The 20,035-nt window shown below is 58.9% G+C and overlaps 1 protein-coding gene across 4 annotated transcripts in view; it reads right to left on the bottom strand.

Moving 5' to 3' along the window:
• Positions 1 to 5,749: 5,749 nt before the first annotated feature.
• The window catches only part of FAM222A (family with sequence similarity 222 member A), a 55,484-nt gene continuing 41,198 nt past the window's right edge, over positions 5,750 to 20,035 (bottom strand). For 3 of the 4 annotated variants that reach the window (XM_025933592.2, XM_086681932.1, XM_086681933.1), the window contains one exon: positions 5,750 to 8,284. In XM_025933592.2, coding sequence (XP_025789377.2) covers positions 7,002 to 8,284 — 1,283 coding nt within the window. In that variant the 3' untranslated portion in view covers positions 5,750 to 7,001. Of the gene's footprint in view, positions 8,285 to 11,745; positions 18,059 to 20,035 lie in introns of those variants that run through there. The other variant, XM_086681931.1, reaches the window with a different exon arrangement.

The following is a 20,035-nucleotide window of genomic DNA, read 5'->3' as shown; positions in this document are numbered from 1 at the left end:
TTGGTAGAGGAATGGCCATGTGAACCAGTTCTGACCTATAAGACAGAAGTCTGCTGAAGGAAGAGGGGGCTTCTGGGAAAATAAGGGCAATCTAGGAAGACACTGTCTTCTCCTTTGCTGGGCACTCTCAGGTCTGTGATGCGATGCCTGGAACTGCAGCACCCACTTTGTGACCATAAAGGGGTTTAGTGGAATAGAAGGATGAGAAAGGGTCTTCGATGATACCGTCGAGCTGCTGAATTAACCAACCCTGGGGCCGCCCTACCTTAAGGCTTCTTATGATTGGGATGATTATTTTTCTTTCTCATTTAACAACCGAGTCAGAGTTTCTTGATACTTTGCCCAAATCAGAATACATTTTTATCACAATTTTACAGATGAAGAAAGTGAGACCCCATGAAGTGAACACCCTTGCCTAAGAACACGCAGCTTAGATGTGGTGGAGTCAGGATTTGCCCCCTCTGTCTTAGGAGGAGAACCCTTCTAGGAGGTTGGCGGGATTTTTTTTTTTTCCTTAGTGTTTTGGCCTTTCCAGAGCATGTGCACATTCCATTTCTCCATGGTAACATCTGTGATGGCTTCTAACAGGAAAGGACAGAGGAGTTTGGGTGGAAGTGGGACTTGAATCCAGGTGCCCAGATCCAAGGCCCGCTTGCTCTTAGCCCCCCTCGGTTTGGGACGCATCCACTGGATCCCACACAGCAGCCTTTGGCTGGAGCAGGGTGGGACTGCGGATCCTGGAGATTGGCCACCAGGGGCCGCTGTAGTCACACCCGGGGGCCTCCTCAGAGGAGGCCAGAGGGAACTTGGAAGCAGCCAATTTAGTTGGAAAGAACCCCTAGCTGAACTCCCCATTGGGTATGTCCCCAGGCTGTAAGACTCGGGAAGTCCCGCACCTCCCAACAACGAGAGAAGGAGAGAAGGTGGCCCAGATCTGCCTGGGGAGAGTCTAGACCTAGTTGCTGTGTGCCCTCAGGCAAGTTGCCTTCCCTCTCTGAACCTCACTTCTGTCATTTTCAAAATAGGGGTACTCACTCCCACTTGTCGAATGAAGTCTTCCCCTCTCTTCTTGGGGGTCCTTTCCCCTCTTTGGGCCTAGCTCAACACGGTGGACAAAGACCAACTAGGATGTGGTGGCCCCAGAATTGAGGCCCAATGACTCCAGGCCAGGGTTGGATTCCAGCCATTGCTCTGCCACAAATTCATTAGGAGTCTTTGTGCTGCAACCGGGGAAACTGAGATCCGCACATCACCAGAGAGAAGGACTTACTCAGTTTCCCTAAATGCAGTACAAGAGGTAGGACTCAGTATTTCCTGAAGTATTTGTTCTTTGGGATATTAGTGGATAGAAACAAAAACTTAGGTAATCAAAAAAGTTAGGGAGGGCACCTGGACAGCTCAGTCGGTTAAGCGTCAGACTCTTGGTTCTTGGCTCAGGTCATGATCTCACAGTTCATGAGTTTGAGCCCCGCGTTGGGCTCCACGCTGACCGTTCGAGCCTGCTTGGGATTCTCTGTCTCTGCTTCTCCCTTGCTCGCGAATGCGACTCTCTCCCTCTCTCTCAAAAATAAATAGGGGCTCGTGGGTGGCTCAGTCAGTTGAGCATCCAACTTCAGCTCAGGTCATGGTCTCACAGTTTGTGGGTTCGAGCCCCGCGTCGGGCTCTGTGCTGACAGCTCAGAGCCCGGAGCCTGCTTCAGAATCTGTGTCTCCCTCTCTCTCTCTGCCCCTCCCCTGCGCATGCTCAGTCTCTCTCTCTCTCTCTCAAAAATAAATAAACATTAATAAGCATCCGACTTTGGCTCAGGTCATGATCTTGCAGTTCGTGAGTTCTAGCCCCACGTCGGGCTCTGTGCTGACAGCTCCGAGCCTGGAGTCGGCTTCGGATTCTGTGTCTCCCTCTTTCTCTGCTCCTCCCCCCCCCCCCCCACGCTCTGTCTCTGCCTCTCAAAAATGAATAAACTTAAAAAAATTAAAAATAAACAAACATTGAAAAAAAGAACTAAAAAAAAGTTAGGGAAATGCTGGGTTAAAAGGATGGATACTTTGCCTGAAGGACTTTTCAGAGCCTTTAATATGCTAATATGATTTGGGCGTCTCCAAGGGAGAGGGAGAGGGATGCATCTGTTTTTGGACCTCTTTTTACGTGGAAACGCACTTTCCAAGGTGAAAGCAGCTGGAGTAGGTGATGACAGAAATAACACACCTAACTTTGGGGGCATCTTCTCTAAAGCGGACTCTGTTCCCTAGGGGACTTGGCCACCTGTTTCCTATGTTCAACCGCACACGGTGATAATGCGGTAACACCAGTCTCTTTACAGTGGAGAAATAGGCAGCTCAGAGAGGGGTGGTCACTTGCCAAAGGCCACATGCTCATGAGGGGCAGTGTCAACCTTGGAACCAGGTCTGTCTGATCCTCTAACCGCTAGACCCCACTGCCCTCAGGCAGGTCCCTCTCACAGGGCCCATTTGCCCTGTCATTCTGATCACACATCACCTGGTGACATCCCGTCCTTCAGATGCCACGACCTCCTTTGACAGATCTGGAATCGAGGCCACACAAATCCCCCCAGAGTCACCTATGGAGTGGAAGAGTTACTGAAGCCAGTTTCCCGGCCTCCTCCCCTCCCGCCACCACAGTCCTAGTGAGCTGGCCGTGCTGGTGATTTAAACAGAAATCCTTCAGTCCACCAGCCCCCCTAGCTGGGCTCCACCTTCCAGGCCCGCGCAGGGGGCGGGTGGGACCACCAGGGCCCTTTAAGGGAGCCTGGGATGCGCAGGCGCAGTGGGACAGGGTGCACGTGTGGGGGCGGAGTCTCGGCGCAGCTGGAAGCCCTAGCGTAGGTTCGAGGTCGCTGGCTGCTGCCGGGCAAGTTCAGGGGTTGACGTGGTCTCAGGTTCCCCTCTCCAGAAGTGGGGAGGAGCTCTGAAGGCTGGCACATGGGTCAAGAAAGCACAGAGCTTCCCGGAAAGGTGAGTGTCCCCTGTACCGGACCCTCCACTGAAATATTTGCCCAGGCTCTCAGGCCCCTCGCGGGCAGCTCTGGAGTCTGTAAGATGGGGTGGTCTTGTAGCCCTTGTTAATGAAGTAAGTGCTAATAATCCTCGAAGTTCCGTGCCAGCCACGTGTGGCTACCGCGTGGGACAGTTCAGCTCTCAGGGGTGTGAGCCCACAGCAGGAGGAGGAGCCTGGGGTCGCCAGGAGGGGCTTGGAGACAGGGAAGGGCTTGCACAAGCTCTGGTTGGGGGGGGGGGGGGAGGGGACAGACAGAGGGCAGATTGTCCCCTCTGCCCCTTCACCCAGCACCACACCCTGCAGCCGGCAGTGGGGGCCCCAAGGCTGGACCTTGGTGCTGGAGCCCAGGGGGCCACATCTGGGGCTTGGTGGTAGTTTATTGTTCTCCGCAAAGCGCGGCAGGTCAGAGGTCAGACTCTGAATCAGACAGGCCTGGGTTCGATCCCAGCTGCTTCGCCCTCCTCCGGCCTCAGCTGACGCCGGGCAAAGCGATTACCCTCCCTGGGGGCGTCACTAGCCTCACCTGGGACACGGGGACGTGCACCCGTATCGTGGTGAATGGTCGTGGTGACTAACACCGTTTAGCACCGAGCCTGGTGACCAGTGTGCCTGGGGTGACTGTGGGCCCTTGGTGATTGTAGCGTCGATGGTAACGTCGTGGTCGCCTGCACTGCGAGGCGATGATATAAAGGGCAGGGCTGCGGCATGTCAGCATGGTGATTCTGGAAGGCTCATCGCGCTCAGCTAGTTCAGCTCCTGGGAAGAAGGAGCCTGGCCAAGGCGCCGGGGGAAGCCGATGCTAGGGCAGGGCCAGAACCCCAGCCGGACCCTGGGGTCGGCCCTAGTCTGTCTGTGCCACGTGCCCCCACCGCCCACGGCGCAGGCCCCGCCCCACAAAGGTGGAGCCTTTCCCAGATAGGAGGCGGGTCCTCAATCTGCAATTCCAGCATCTCCAAATGGAGGGACCTGGCTCGGCCGGTGGTTCCAGGCTTGCCTCCGTGTGCTCCCCTGATGCCCCTGGCCGTGGGCCCAGGACGTGGGGACCTGGGCTACCGGGAGATCACGTTGGTGCGGAGGTGGCCCCTGGGAACAGCTGAGCCACAGGCCGCCATCCAGCCCTGAATCTAGCCCTAGACCTGTCTCTCTGCCCCTCTCCAAGTTCCAGAACGGTGCTTTCGTGTTCTTGAATTCCCTCGCTGGTCCAGGGTCACTCGGAGGAGCAAAGCTCCGACTCCAGCCTGCTTCTGGCTCACTCCAGAGTCTGGGCCTTCTGGGCTGCCCACCTCCAGGGACCTCCCCGGCACTGCGTGGCCCCAGGCGGGCTGCAGCTCTGCGTGAGGGCCGAGGCTGCCCGAGCCGGTGCGGGGCCTGACGCTCCCCTCCTGTCGGTCCTCCAGGCCGTCCTCAGGTTCTGCGTTCTCATCCCGTAAGATGGGGATGACTTTGTTGCATACGTACCTGATGCAGCTGCTGTGAGACTCCCATTTCGGGAGGTCAGAAGAGCTCTTTGTCAACTGCTCTCTGCTTCCCACTTATGATCACCCCCAGCGGCCTGCCTGGCAGTACCTTCTCAGCTTGTCACCAGCAGGAGCCCGGGGCTGCTCCCCAGGGCGTGACAGTGATGTGCCGAAGGGCCTGGGTCCCGCCCTGGCGCCCAGGTGGGGCTCCGAGCATGGGAAGGGAGGCCTGCATCAAACAAACTGGGGGTGGGGCTCCTGGGGGCTCAGTCAGTTAAGCGTCCCACTTGGGCTCAGGTCATGATCTCATGGTTCATGGGTTCAGGCCCTGTGTCGGCTCTCTGCTGTCAGCACACAGCCCGCTTCACAAACTCCGTCCCTCTCTCTGCCTCTCCCCTGCTCGCTCTGCCTCTCAAAAATAAATAAGCTTAAAAAAAAAATAATTTAAAAACTTAAAAAAAATAACAAAAACAAACTGGGGGCTCCCCAGATCCCCCAGGCTAGATGGCGGGCTCCCCTGCCCGGGGAGAGGGCAGAGACAGGATGTGAAAAAGAGTCCATGCTGTGGGGTCCAGACCCCAACTTTTCAGAATTGCTGTGTGACCTTAGGCAGGTCACCTAACATCTCTGAGCCTCGTTTTCTTCCTCTCAGACACCTACTACCTTGCAAGGATGTGGTGAGGCTCCAGTGAGGCACAGTGTGTATGAACGTGCCCAGCACAAAGTTAGGTGCCTGATGAATGCCAAGTGTCCCGGGGTGGGGGGGTCTGCAGATCTCCAGGCGCCGGGGCCTGGAGTGGGTGTGTGCTGGGGCTGGCCAGGGAGAAGGTCACTGCCACAGCCACTTTGGCCTGCCCACGGCCATACTGCCCCGTGGACGCTTGGAGCGTGTCAGGCACAGGGGAAAAGCTGGGAAGGCATCTCGTGATGCAGGGAGACACCATCCCCAGACCACCTCGGCACCATTCAGGGAAGGAGCCAAGGGGCCCGGGCTTGGTTCTGTCTCAGCCGCTCTGCAGACCGGTCGCCGGCCACGACCCAGCGGCCTTCCGCCTGTGTGCGGACATGTAAACGGGGTAAATGACGGTGTCTACCTTGAAAGAGCTGGAAAAGGAAATGAAACACTGAATGCAGAGTGGCCGGCGGGTGCCAGGAGGTTCCTGGCCTGCTTCCTCAGGGCTCCAAGCCCGGTCGGCAGCGGGGGAGACAGCCCGTTTTACTCCTGGGGGAGGGAGGGAGGGAGGGAGGAGAGAACAAAACAATTCCACAGCTGAGACACCATCTGTGTTTTCCTTTTTTTTTCTTTCTCTTCGTTTTTAAAACAATATAGTGCAGACTGCACTTCTCACAGTAGAATATAATGGTCAATTTTAGTATAAAAAAAAAAACATTCTCAGAGATTTGTAAATGCACTTAGTGCTCGAACAGGCCTTGGAGAGATACAGTACCGCTTCCGGAGTGCCAGAGGGGCCGGGACTTGGGGACCGAAGAGGGGGCTCCTTGCCTGCCTCCCCATGGTGTGGGGTGGGCCTTGGAGGGCAGCTTGCAGGAAAGGCGTTGGATTGGGTCTCCCAGTTAAAACCAGTAGGTTGCCTCTCACTGGCTCTGAGGAGAACCCCTGAGGAAGGCAGGGCAGGGTCCCTCTGACTGGTGTCTAAGATGGCAGGCCCACCGTCAGCCCCTGTGGTGCCTTTGTGCGAATAGGAAAATGGCGCCCCTTCCTCAGGATTCAGAAAACTGCCGTAATAAATATACACGTCTAGGATGCAAATGGTGTCTCCTTGGACGAGGTGCCCTTGTGCGGTGCACAGCCTGTACAGCCGTGCCCAGCAGCCCTGTAAGATGTGGAGAGAAAGGGGATGGCGGCAGTACGGGGTCTGGAGGGTGGGGATGGGGGTGTAACTCTGTTTGGGGAAGAAATGGGAGGAGGGAAGGAGAATCTAGAGGAGGAGGAGCAGGGGGACTGGTGGTCCTTGGAGCCTCTCTCAGAGTGGTCTTCACTTGGATTGGCCAGTGGGGGACACTGTAGGCCCTGTGACTTCCTATACCCCCTCTCTGCTCCGTTTCCAGGAGACGGGGAGCCCGTGGGGAGAGGAGCTCTCTGACCCCTGGGGGCTGCTCTGACCCCACCCTGACTCTGGACCATCACATTTCCTCCTGTGTCCCCCCGTGGCCTGAGCCCCTCTCTTGGGAAAGCCAGCAAGAACCATTCCTGTTTTAAAGTGGTTTCTCTCTCCCTGCCTCTGCCAGCTTGGATGGAGGAAGTGGTGGACGTCAGTGGTGGTCCTGGGCCCTCCCCGTGTCCTCGGGCAGCCGATAGCAGGGAGGGGCCTTGGGGGGAAAGGTGGCCCCGCCACTCCCCATCAGGCGGCCGCACGGCAGCAGCCCGCCCGGCTTCCCTGTGGGCACCCACGGGCACTCGGGCACAGGGCGAGGCTGGGCGCCCCTGTGCGCCGCCCACCCTGTTCTGCGGCCTGCCTTCCCGCTCGACGCCCTGTCCGTCTGTCCATGCGTCCGCCGGGCAGGCCTTATCTGTAGACGGGCAGGCGGATGTGGGCGTGCTGGTGGTCGAGCAGCCGGGGCACAGCCACGGTCTCGTAGCCCTTGCCCAGCATCTGCTCCTTGATGCAGGGCGGCCGGATGTCATTGATGAGATACTCCAGCGACTGCAGGCTGCTGCTCAGCACGGCCGTGTTGCACACGCTCTTGCTGGGCAGGCCCGAGAGGGCCTCCACGGGGGGGCCCGCCAGCTCCCGGGGCGCCCCCGGCCCCAGCTCCGTGACGGCCACGGCCGCCGCCGGGTTGTAGCAATCGCTGGTGGGAGTCACCAGCACGCTGTTCCAGGGGGCGGCGAAGTACTGGCCCACGGTGAAGCCGGTGGGCAGCCCCATGGCGCAGCTGAGGGGCGACCCGCTGGCCCGCTCGTACACCCGCCCCCCGCACGCCTCGGGGGACTTGCTGGCCGCCGTGCCGCCGCTGTAGGCCCTCAGCGGCTGGGGTGGGGGTGGGGGCGGCTTCTGCGGCCACAGCAGGTAATCCAGGCCCCCGTCGGCGTACCCTGAAGGCTTGGTGGCCCCAGCCAACGTCGAGGCCGCCGTGCCGCCCTGGCCCAGCTCGGCACCTTTCCGGCAGTCGGGCAGGCCGGCGGCAGCAGCCGAGTAGGCCATGCCGGGGAAGCTGGGCACGGGGCCGTGCTTGGCCGGGCTGGGGTGGGGACCGGCTACGGCCTGGCAGGCGGCAGGCGCGGCGCCCGGGGCCTGGCACTGCTGGTTGAGCTGGTAGAGGATGCTGTGGATGGAGGGCAGGTTGGAAGGCGGCAGGGGCAGGCCGCGGCCAGGCAGGGGGATGACGGAGGCGGCGGTGGCGGCGGCCGCGGGCAGGCCGGGTGGTGGGGCGGGTGCCTCGGGCGGCTTGGGGTAGGCCAGGGGCCCCAGAGTGCTGGGCGCCGGGTAGGGCGCGATGCCCACCTGCACGGCAGCTGGTGACAGCTTGGTCCGCTTGCCCTCGGCGCTCTTGAGCACACTTTTGGCAGGCCCGGCAGGCGCGGCGCTGCCGGAGGAGGAGACGGCGGCCTTGACAATGGCCAGCAGGCCCTGGTAGCCGGCGGCGTGCTGCGGGTAGGGGCTGTAGCGCTGGCCGCTGGTGTCATAGCCGTTGACCGTGCGGCCTAGGTGCTTGTGCTGGGGCACCCGGATGTTGGTGGGGAAGATCTTGATGGACAGCGGGCTGTTGGCCACCTTCTCGGCATAGGCGTCCAGCTCGGCCGGGCTCGGGTAGCGGGACGAATGCATGGAGCTGGCGGCCGTCTCGCCTGCGGAGACAAGCGGAGAGGAAAGCACAGGTGAGGGCTGACCCCGCGACCCGGGGAGGTGGTGTGGCCACAGCCCTGCCACTCCCTCCTCTGGTTCCCCATTTGCCCCCCCCCGCCCGTCCGTTTGTCCCTTCTAAACCCCCGAGCTTCGCCTTGGGTGTAAGGTACAGAAAGCAAACTGCATGCATCGTAAGCTGAGCTTTCACGGACGGAACGCGCTGGGCCGAGAGATGGGTCACTGCCGGTCCCCCCAGAGCGTTGCCTGCGACTCCGCCCAAGCGCACAGCCGTCCTGACTTCCGATGGCAGCGTCTGTACACGCGGGCTGGAATCCCGCCAGGCGTCCTCGGCCGCATCGGCCTCTGCCACCCGAGGTGTTTTGTGAGGGTCACTCAGGTGGCCGTGGTTCGCGCTTCCTCACGGCTGTGTGGTCCTCGTGTGGACTCCTCCTTCCTGCTGCTGACGGCACTTGGGTGGTTTCCAGTTTGGGGCTGACACACACACTGCCACGCTTCCTGGTGTGCGAGTACCCAGTGAGTTCTCTTGGGACTTTGCCCGGGACGGGGATTCGGGGCAGGTGAACCTGCAGCTTCAGGAGAAGACGCCCTACGCTTTGCCAAGGAGCCTGTGCCGGGCCGCGCTCCCCCGGCGGAAGACAGGAGTTCCGGGGGCTCCACACCCTCAGTGACGCTTGGCGCCCCGTCTTCACACCACACTGGTGGCAGGCCCTTCCTCCTATTTCTTCGTCATCCTCTCTGCGCCTCCCTTGGCTCATCTGTAATAATGGGATGATGGCCACCTGCTGACCTCTATGGGATAGTTAAATGTGTTGCTATGTGAACAGAGCCCAGCACAAGGCCTGGGACAGACAGGAGCTGCTCTTTTGGCTTTCGTTGGTTGCTCACATGACCTGCCTTGATCAGCAGGCAGGGGAGGAGGGGTTTTAGCCACAGTGGCTGCCCGTCCCATCCCCAAGTGTGCCTGTCACCTACAAGGCCAGGGTGGTAACCACTGCCTCTTCTGCACGCTGTCATTGTGGGGCCGGAGGCTGCACTTTGTGTGACAGGCTGACCGTCCTACCGGCCACCGTCCTGGGGGAGGTGGGCTGCTGGTGGGCAGACCCCCCTCTTCCATCCAGAGCCCCTCCCCAGGGCCTGAGACATTCCTCAGTGCTGCCCAGGACCCTCCCGAGGTGGGGAAAGGAGGGTGGGGCGGGGGTGGGCTGTGGGAGACAGATGGGAGGTCTCCGGATTTTAGAGCTGGCTGGCCTGAGTGGAGTCCTGCCTGGTTGTGGGGCTTTGTGGCTTGCCTGACCGAGCCTCCCCACCTGTGAACCGGGGATCATGATTGTGTCAGTTGTGCAGGGTGGCCTGGAGTGTTGGCTGCCAAAGGGGGTGAGACACACAGTCGGAGTTGGGAGACGGTCACCTGTCTAGGCCCTGGGGCGAGGGGCCCCTCCCTACAAGGTCTCTGCAGCACACTGCCTTTCTCCTGCCTCATGACACCCTTGGGGCCCACCGGTGACTCCCAGGGGGAACTTGAGAATGGGGCGCCTCAGTTTCCTCATCTGTAAAATGGGAGGTGATACTGCCATGAACGCTGCCTCCCAGGGTGGCTGCGAACTTTCATGAGTTGTGCGTGGTGGAGTGCGGGCAGCATCGGGTGCTCTCCGAGTGGGAGTGTTGACGCCCTCCCCATCTGCTTGGGATGAGGGCCGTCCTGGGGGCGGAAGGGCAGGGGCTCAGGCTGCCCTTCCTTCTGGCCAGCCCGGGGGGTCCTGGCACTGTGGCTGGGGTGGAGTGCAGACCCCACCTGCCCATCCCTTGAAGGTCTCACCCCACATGCCATCCATCCAGAGCCTCGCCCCTGAGCCCCTTGTTGGGCTCACGGCCGGTCGGAGCAAGACACGTGCTGTGATGGGAAGGCTAAGGCATTTGGGGATGGGGCGGGGGCCTCACCCAGCAGGGCTCTGGAAAGCGAGACAGCTTTCTGGAAGAAAGGGCATCCCAGTGAAGGCGATGTCAAAAGGGGTGAGGAGAAGGGAGAGCAACATATTTCAGGCAGAAGAAACAGCACAGGCAGAGGTCCAGAGGTGAGGAAGCATGTCCTGAGTGAGGAACTGTAAGTAATGTGGAATGAGAGCAGAAGCCCGGATCAGGCGTGTGGAAGAGGAGAGACAGGCGGCCTGGGAGGGCAGGGGGCCAGTGCAAAGGGGCCTCCTCGCCGCAGGGCAGGGCAGGGGAAGGGTGGGGCACACATGTGTGTTGCAAAGGTCATTCCCTTCTGCCCTAAGGTGCAGGAATGTGGTCTGACCTGGGCAGGGCAGCAGGGAGGGAAGAGGCAGGCGGCACTCAGCATGCCAAGGAGACTAGGGGAGTGCCCCTTCATCCCTCGGGCCTAATTCGGGGCCGGGCAGGTGGAGCTGACCCCTGGCTGGCCACAGGCCCGCATCCTGACCCTGCCTGGGGCAGCCCCCTCCCTAAGTGGCCTAAAATAAACTCGGTGTGGAGAATGGAAATGTCACTTTGGCCAACGGGGGAATCTTTCTCTGAGATTGGATTTAAACTACATTATACAAGCAATTTCATGGGCACTTAGCGCCGCTCGGAGAGTCCCGCAAAAAAGGGACCAGCTCTTCATTTACCAGCCATAAATCAGCAGTTGCTATAATGAGCACAAAAATGTCACTTTTATGCAATTTTACAGATGAACAAAACTGGTGAAATTAACTGTGGTAACCTACTATAGTCAGCAAAAGCGGCTGCCGGGGAAAAAAAATTATATCTGTATGTATTTTTGTTCCTCTTAAACCCTCTTCCCAAGCAGGTTTCTGCCATTGTGGTGTGAAAACTCATTTGTCCTCACCATTATACTTTCATTTGGAGTTTATCTTGAGTATCCAATGAGCCACCAACTGTGAAAATGATTAAATCTACAAAATCTATCTAATGGATGGAATAAATTAGGTGTTTAAAACCTTTAAGAAGAAGAAGAGAGCGGGGCGGGGGGTGGGGGGTTGGGAATAAGTACTGCCTGTTACTGGTTCCCATTCACTGAAATGAGGAGCCCATCTGCCCCCCTGCTGGCCATCAGGGCTCCAGGAGGGTGGGCTGGTCCCTGCAGCACTTGGGGGAGTGGATGGAGCCTGCCCTCTGGTGAGCACGGAGCATGCGCTAGACTCTGGGCCTACGGCTTTTGTTGACGTCTCATTTGGAGCACCTGACCACTCAGAAGTGAGCGGTGGTCCCCACTTTACAGATGAGGCAGCAGACGAGTCAAAGCATTCAGCAGACAGCCATCAAGATGTGCCACACCCCTCTGCATCACTATCACCTCTTGGTACTCATGCCCGTGTGCTGCTCCCCCCCGCCCCCAAGTGGGGCTGACCCAGGTGACCCGTGAGGTCCTGTGGACCCAGCCAGGGCCAGATCACGGAGGCGCTGTGGCTTCCTCCTCACTCACCCGGATCGCTTGCTGCGGGGGAAGCAGCCCACGGGGGAGATGAACGGGGGTCTCCCACCCACAGCCATGCGAAGCAGCCCCGGTCGAGCCTTTGGATGAGTACGGTCCCGGCCAGCATCCTGATTGCAGCTTCATGGAAGACGCAGAGCAGAACTACCCAGTTAAGCCTCTCCCGAATCCCTGATCACAGACCATGAGTGAGAACACACGTCTGTCCAGGTCTCAAGCTGCTAAGTTCTGAAGTCACAGGCTACACGGCAACAGATAACTAGCAGAGGCTCCTGTTCTACAGATGAGGGTATGACCTCAGAGCTTCCTAAGACCACACCACGGGCAAGGGGCGGTGCTGAGACTGGACCCGGCGTGTCTTCCTTCCAAGTCTTCATAACGCTCACCTCACGAGGCAGGTCCCCGTGAAGCCAGGACACTCGAGAGGCTCTCCCTCTTCCATAGAACTGGGGGGAGGGGAGGGTGGGAATAATCCAAAGGAGGGATCCCGGAGTCAGCCCAGAGGCTCCGAGAGGCAGGAGGTGAGCCGTTAGAGGTCACAGGCGCGGCAGCTGTCACCCCTGCCCTTGGCTGGCTGCTAGGGCCTGCCAGCCCGCGGCCCTGAGCGGGTCTCGCCCAGCATGTGCTCAGGGCTCTCCGATGTCTTGAATGGGAGTGCCTTTGGGTGGGGACATGGGTGTGCCCCTGCAGGTCACCACAGTCCCCGGTCCCAAACCTGGCCCAGTTGCGCTGAGGCCGTGGCTGCCGCAGCCCCTGCCTTGTGCCTTGTTCCTGAAGGCTTTCTCCTGAGCCACCCTGGGTGCCTCACACCCAGCTTTTCCCACCAGGGTTCCTGGAGAGGGGCCCAGCCACCAGTTCAGTACTCTTGCACGGCCCCGTGTGGCCATTGTGATGACACAAAAAAGGTCTCACAGATGGCACCAGCCGAGCCGGCTGTCTCTAGTGGCTTCTCAGCAGCGGTGAGGATGGGGGACGTGGGAAGGGCGCTCACAGGGTTAATGGGTGGCAGGGGAGGGGGCCTGTTGGGGGATCCCAGCGCCTCTTTTCAGTGCTACTCCCTCCCTGCCTTCTCGGGTCCCCCCAGCTGGGCTCCATCAGTGCCTGGGCTGGGTCACCGCGTGCCGGGGACTTGTCCTTCTCCCCCACCAGACTCGGGCTCCCTGAGCTGGCTTGCTCACTGCGGAGTCCCCGGTGTCTACAGGACACATAGTAGGTGCTCAGGAACGTCTCAATGAATGATGGCGCTGTGCCCAGAAGGACCCGTCCAGCCCGGGGGCCCCTGTTCACTGCCAGTCTTGACACTTGGGAGGAACTAAGCCAAGCGGACAGCCTCGTGGAGAGCTGCCTCTCAGAGGCCTCCCCTCAGCCCCGCATCCACCAGATGCTTCCTGGGCCCTCGTCTATGCAGGCACTATGCAGGGCCCGGGAAAAGCAGCAGTAACCAAAGCCCAGGCAGAGTCCCTGCCCTCATGGAGCTGACAGTCTCGTGGGGTGACAATCCTATACGTCAAGTCAGGCAGCAACCAGCCCCGGAAACAAGGATAGAGCGGGTGTGGTAGTTTTAGAACAGGTCCACGAATTCTCCCACTCCTCCCACAAATCGCGGAGGCCGCTTTTCCTTCACTCGAACAGGAAGTAACTGGGCAACTCCATTCTACTGAGCAGAGTGGGGCAGACACGATGTTGTGTGGCTGGGTCGTTGCGGCATGGCTTCGCCTGGAGCCCGAGGTGGCTCTGTGTCGGTGCCTTGGGGCGTCCACCCCTGGAACCCAGGCGCTGTGCTCTCGGAAGTCCAGGTCACGTGGAGAGGCCACGTGTGGGTGTTTTCCCGACCGCCAGCATCAACCACTGATATATGAGGAAGCAAAAGCCTTCAGAAGGTTCCAGCCCCCAGCCTGTGCCCTGTCCGTACCCCTGAGCGTACCACACGGCTGTCGGAGGCCACTGACTTTTGGGGTAATTTGTTGTGCAAGCCCTGTAACAGAAACAGCAGGGCACAGGGGACGGGGCAGACCTGGTGGAGGGGTGTTCGGTGTGGACTCGGCGATCGGCGAAGAAGGCGTCTCTGATGATACGGCCTTGGAGAGAGGGCGGGAAGGTGAGCGAGTGGGCCGTGAGGCTGTCTGACGAAGAGCAGTGTCCGCAGGGGGACGGCAGGCAACAAGGCCAAGGGGCGTGGACGAGGTGCGTCTGGGGAAGCAGAGCCAGCAGGGAAGGCCCGTAGAAGACGGACAGGGTGGCGTACTTGAGGACCTGGGCTCCTGGTCCACGTTGGAGGGTGGGGGCCAGAGGAAGAACGTGACCTACCTTGAGTTTTGATGGGACCCCTTGAGCTACTGGGTGGAAAATGGGGCAGGAAGAGGGGCACCAGGAGGAAGTCCTGGGAGCAGCCTGTCCCCACGAGACAGAGCACCCAGCAGGTTCTCAGCAACGCGCTTTGCTGGACATTGAGACTTGGGTTCTAGAAGGCTCTGCCGAAGTGGGCAAAGGTATAGAGTACAGGTATGTGGAAAGAGGAGGTGACAGAGGGGCCGTACTCAAGAGCCCTCCGTCTCTCTCCTTCCCTGTTGAAGGGCTGGGGGGTCAAATCAAGACTGAAGAAGAAAAGGGCCGCAGATGCCAGCATGGCCCTGCCTGCTGAGGGGGCGTTTCGTTTCTTCTCTGTGCTTTTCTGTCGTTGCCAGTGGCTGGCCGTGACCTTGCGTTGCTTTAGGGTGGGGGACAGGCGCGCAGCTCTCCTTTCTCCCAGGGCCCTCCTGCCCTTGACGTCTGCGTCACGCAGCCTGCTTCAAACCCTCCTCCTCTTCCCTTGGCCTTGAGCAGCCCGAGGCCCTCCCTGTCTGCCCGCCTGGGTGCCCGTCACTGTCCGGCTGCCTCTGCTCCCAGGCAGAGCATGGAGGGCGGCTGGCAGCCTTTTGAAAAGGCATCACGGTGCAGGGGGGCAGATGGGGGCCGAGTCCCAGAGATCTGGATTCAGATCCCGGCTGTGCCACACACGCACCGTGTGGCTTTGGGCGGGCCACGACCCCTCTGGGAACCTCCGTTTTCTCGTAAAATGGGGACGCTGCTGCTATTGCTGTCCTTGGAGAATTTTTGTGAGGACCATAAAGGATCCTGTCCTCAGTGGGTGCTGTAGTTGCTGGTGGTGATGAACTCACTGGAGCTCCCTCCACGGTCTCCCAGTCCCCGGGGGGGGGGGGGGGGTCTCTGTAAAACCCTCCAGTGGGCCCCAGTGTTTGTGAAATCTGAACTGCTCAGGATGGTATTCGAGGCCCCGGCCATCTGACCCTGACCTCTCTCTGCAACCCTCCTTCCCCACAGGCCCCTGGACACACACATGGTGGCCCCCGGGCCTGGGCCTCCTCTCACCAGCCGACAACCACCCTCCCTTGAGTGTGGCCCCAGGCCAGGCATTGTGCCAAATCCTTACAGCCCCGCCCTCCTGAAGTCCTCACGGCAGCCTGGGAGGCAGCCCTGGGTTTCAGAAGAGGTGAGACATTCAAGGAACAGGGTGTCAAGCGGGGATTTTTGCTGAGGACTGAAGGACAGATGGGCCGGGAATGAGCCCAAAGGCCCAGGCGGGGCAGGGACTGAGGTGAGGTGCACAGGGAGGCCGTGCCCTGCCCGGGGGCGTTCACCCTTGAAATCAGGCTCCGTCACTGAGTGGGGCAAATCATACACCTGGTGGGTGGGAAACGGCCCAAGGACCGTCACTTTGAGAGCTCTGGTCACATAGAAAGGATCCGTGAGCCAGGATCTGAGCCCTGGCCATGTGTCCCCTGGGCACCACAGACGCCGTGGCTTGGGATGATTCTCGCACACCGACACGCATTCCCTCCGTAACCAAATTCCCACTGGTCCTTTAGAGCCCGGCTGGAACGAGGCCTCCCTGTGCTCCCCTCCCGCACACACCCAACTCATCCAGTCTGCGTCCGCCTGTCTCCCGCGCCCTGAGACACCTCTGGGTCCTCCCCGGTTCCTGATTGAGAGTGGTCAGCCTGGGGTTGGGTGCAATTGTCCCAACAGTGCCTGGAGCACAGAAGATGCTTGAATTTCGTGCTGGGAGAATGAAGTACGAAAGGTTGCTTATACCCGCCCTGGGTAGCTGGCTCCGGCGCTCCCGGTCTCAGCCGGGACATGCCCCCCAACCCCCACAACGGGCTCCCCAAGCTGTAACTGCCTGTTGACTTGTCTCCAGGGCTAGGTACTGAGGCCAAGCCCAGCACTTTCTCACCACCCTGACGCCTGAAAAAAAAAATGTGTGGAACCACGGCAGGTGCTTGGAAAGTGCTGCCGAGTCCAGAGAATTCTCTGTTCTGAGGACTCCAAGAGGCTGAGGGGCAGCAGGCAGACAGCACCCGACTCCCGTGCATGGAAACAAAAGCACCCACCCTGTGAGCTGGGCTGCCCCTGCCCCGTGGCCCCCATTAAAGGAAATTTAAAAGGCTGGCTGGAAGTGCGGATGAGCCGTCACTGCCCTTACGTTAATGTTATGGGCCTTTTACAGGTGCGTTAAAGAGACGTGGTTATTAACGAGTATATTAAGCCAATTAAAAGCGGCCCTTTGAGTGGGATTTAATGTTGCTACAGGGAGACGGGAGAGCAGGACTCGGCCGCACCGCATCGGGAGGGGGAGAAGCAGGGGTGGAGGGGTGAGGGCTCTGCTGGAGAGACCACACAGGGCACAGGTGCACAGCTCGGACTCTGGCAGGAGTCAGGCCGTGGCGGACAGATGCGCGGTGTGACCGCTTGCTCCGGGTGACCTTGGACAGGTCACTTAACGTGACCCCGTTTCTCATCTTTAAGGGGATGAAGGGGTGGACAGATCACAGGAAGCTGAAGTCCATGTGATACTCTGCCCTGTAAGGTGTGCGGTACCTGCTCGCCAAGGGGCAGGTGGAGGAGGGTGTGGGGGTGGGTGAGGGGGTGGGATGCCAGCGTGGAATTCCTGCCCCCATGCTCGCCAGGCTTCTCTGTGGGACTCCAGGCACCTTCCGTGGCTACATCCTGGCCCCGCCAGGTGCCGTCCAGCTGAACGCAGGCTCCTGCTGGTCCACTGGACACACTCCTGCAGAAGCTGTCCCCTTGGCGGACCCTGGAGTTCGTGACTGAAATGGAGGTAACTTCAGCTCTCCGGTAGGAGGAGAGGGAGGGCTAAAGGTCTGCCAGGCTCACAGTAGGCGTTCAGCAAACGTCCCCTCTTTTCTCCTGCAGTTGCAGATTTTGCCTGTTGCCTCTTGCCTTCGGGCTCAGGAAGTCACAGCGGGCATTACGTTGTCGAAATGGGGGGAGGGGTGTCCCGGGCTGCTCCGGGGCGCAAGGGGTCCCTGGGCACAGGGCCTGGCCCGAGCCCACAGGGAGGAGCAGTCTGCATCTGCATTCCCCTTTGCTGCCGACACTCTGCCCTTGGAGGTGGCAGCCTCCTGAATGCTCAATTAACGTGACACTAATTAGCTGGTGGCACCGGCAGAATCCCTAATGAGGCCGCCCAGGAAGGAGGGGGGTGTGTGGGGAGGGTGGCTGGGCCGGGGCAGATGCAGCTGTTCTCTGGCCTCCGCTGGGAGGGATGTGGGGAGGGACAGGGGTGGCAGCCAACAACCCTGACCTCCCCCCAGCCCACTGACCGGGGTGTGAATCCCGGTGCCCCCATTACTAGCTGGGTGACCTCACGGTGGTGACCCCGTGGCTCCCTGGCCTCCATTTGTCCCATGAGGACAGAGTGAAGGAAGATTAAATGAGAAATCTTGGTACACAGTGGATGCTCAGAAAAGGCTGGCCACCTGGCTTCCAGCTCTTTCTAGGCCAGACTAGGCAGTGCAGGGTGGTGGTTATCACTGGGTGCTGCACAAAGGAGCCTCTCATTCTCTAACCACGCGTGTGCATATGCATGCAGGTTCTCACACACATACGCGCGCGCTTAGGGCACACACGTGGAGCCACTTGTGCCCAGATATTCAGGGACATCCTGTTCACAAAGACCAGCAGGTGCTCACAGGCACACACCTTCCACGCCCTGGAGCGGCCGACGTGGGCTTTAATGCTTCCCCAGCCGGACCTTCCTGCCTCTCGTCGTCTCTTTCCCTTTGCTGCTCCCTGACTGGCTTCTGAGAGCTTACTTCTCACCGTCTCCGGGTACCCAGACCCTGGCTTTGCTGTTTTCCCGACCCGCCTGCGGCATTGCTGGCCTGCCTGCCTGCCCAGTGCCCTTTAGAACTGCTGCCTCTTCTCTGCTCCTTCTGGCCACACACACACACCCCTGTCTGTCTCCATCCAGGACAGCGTGGGTCTGACTCATCTACCCTTCCCTCCCCACTCACCCTGCCCCTCCCCATCGCTGTCTCTCTCTGCAGCCTCGTCCCTGGCTCTCTCTACTCTGGATACTGGTCCCTTATAAGTGCTGCAGACACCCTCTCTCTATTTTTGGCTGGTCTTGACTTTTTTTTATGGTGTATTTTGCCGAGCTGCGGTTTTTAATTTTAATGCGGTCCAACGTGTTTCCTTTATTTGTGCTTTATTCTCCCTCTCCATTTGCAAATCCTTCCTGGTGGATACTCTCCATTTTCTTCAAAGAGGGATAAGGTTTTGCGTTCCCCGGCACCAGGTTTTTAAGTCTGTCTGGAACTCTTCTTGCCGTGTGGTGTGAGGTAGGGCTCTGACGTCTTTCATTCCCACACTGCCTGTCCGTCCCCAGGGACTTGCAAGGCCTGCTTTGTCCCGGACGGAGCTCACATGCACACTGACCCATTTCTAGATGTTCTCCTTCCTGCCCTGGTTCCCTCTGTCCCTGTGCTGCTCCCATGACCTCAGCCGTAAAGCCAGGGAGGCACTAGCCCGGTCCCCTGTCCTAATACTACTTTGATAAGAACAAAAGGCCAAGAATGGGCAAGGCACAGGTGACTTTGCTGACAAAGTCAGCTTTTCAAATTATACACCCCCCCCCTTCCCCAACACACACATGGTCAGGATTTAAGGACTGGGTTGACTTTTTTCCATACCAAACTCTGTCCGTGTGCATAATCTACATCCACGTTTATTTAGGTCTTTAAAAAATATCACTGGATTGGGGCACCTGGGTGGCACAGTCGGTTAAGCATCCGACTTTGGCTCAGGTCACGATCTGGTGGTTCATGAGTTTGAGCCCCACATTGGGCTAACTGCTGTCAGTGTAGAGTCTGCTTTGGATCCTCTGTCTCCCTCTCTGTCTGCCCCTCCCGTGCTTGTGCTCTCTCAAAAATAAAAACATTTTAAAGAAAAATCACAATATAAATTTTTCTCCACAAAGGTCATTTACTTTTTTTTTTTTTTTTTAATTTTTTTTTTCAACGTTTATTTATTTTTGGGACAGAGAGAGACAGAGCATGAATGGGGGAGGGGCAGAGAGAGAGGGAGACACAGAATCGGAAACAGGCTCCGGGCTCCGAGCCGTCAGCCCAGAGCCCGACGCGGGGCTCGAACTCACGGACCGCGAGATCATGACCTGGCTGAAGTCGGACGCTCAACCGACTGCGCCACCCAGGCGCCCCGTCATTTACCTCTTTTACCAATTTATTTTAGTTCCTTAATAAATTGTAATAGTACCATAACTTGGATAAAATGGACAGTTCCCAGAAAGATGCAAACTACCCATCTGACTTAAGAAGAAACAGAGAATCTGAATGGACCCGTAACAAATAAAGAGGCTGACCTGGTAATCAGAACACCACCCAGAGATCAAAACCACAGTGAGCAAGCACTCTGTGCCCAGCAGGACAGCTGGAATCAGAAAGCTGGGTGGCAGGTTTGGGTGAAGATGTGGAGAAACCAGAAGCCCGTACACTGCTGGTGGGCATGGAAGAGAGCACAACCACTCAGGAAACCGTTCAGGCACTTCCTCAGGAAGCTAAACATAGAGGGGCGCCTGGGCAGCTGGCTCAGTTAAGCGCCCGACTCTTTTAGCTCAGGCCACGATCTCACGGTTCCGTGTCTGGCTCCAAGTTAGGCATGGAGCCTGCTTGGGATTCTCTCTCTCCCTCTCTCTGCCCCTCCCCCGCACAGGCATGCTTTCTCTCTCTCTCTGTCTCAAAATACATAAATAAACTTTAAGGAGCGCCTGGGTGGCTCAGTCGGTTAAGCGTCCGACCTCGGCTCAGGTCATGATCCCGCGGTTCTGGGGTTTGACCCCCGCGTCGGGCTCTGTACTGACAGCCCAGAGCCTGGAGCCTGCTTCAGATTCGGTGTCTCCCTCTTTCTTTACCCCTCCCCCACTCAGTCTCTATCAAAAAGAAACATTAAAAAAATTTTT

Source organism: Puma concolor, chromosome D3 (genome assembly GCF_028749965.1).
Source record: "Puma concolor isolate L17-30 chromosome D3, mPumCon1.1.hap2, whole genome shotgun sequence".
Taxonomy (NCBI): Eukaryota; Metazoa; Chordata; class Mammalia; order Carnivora; family Felidae; genus Puma; species Puma concolor.
This window is presented reverse-complemented; position numbering and strand designations above follow the sequence as displayed.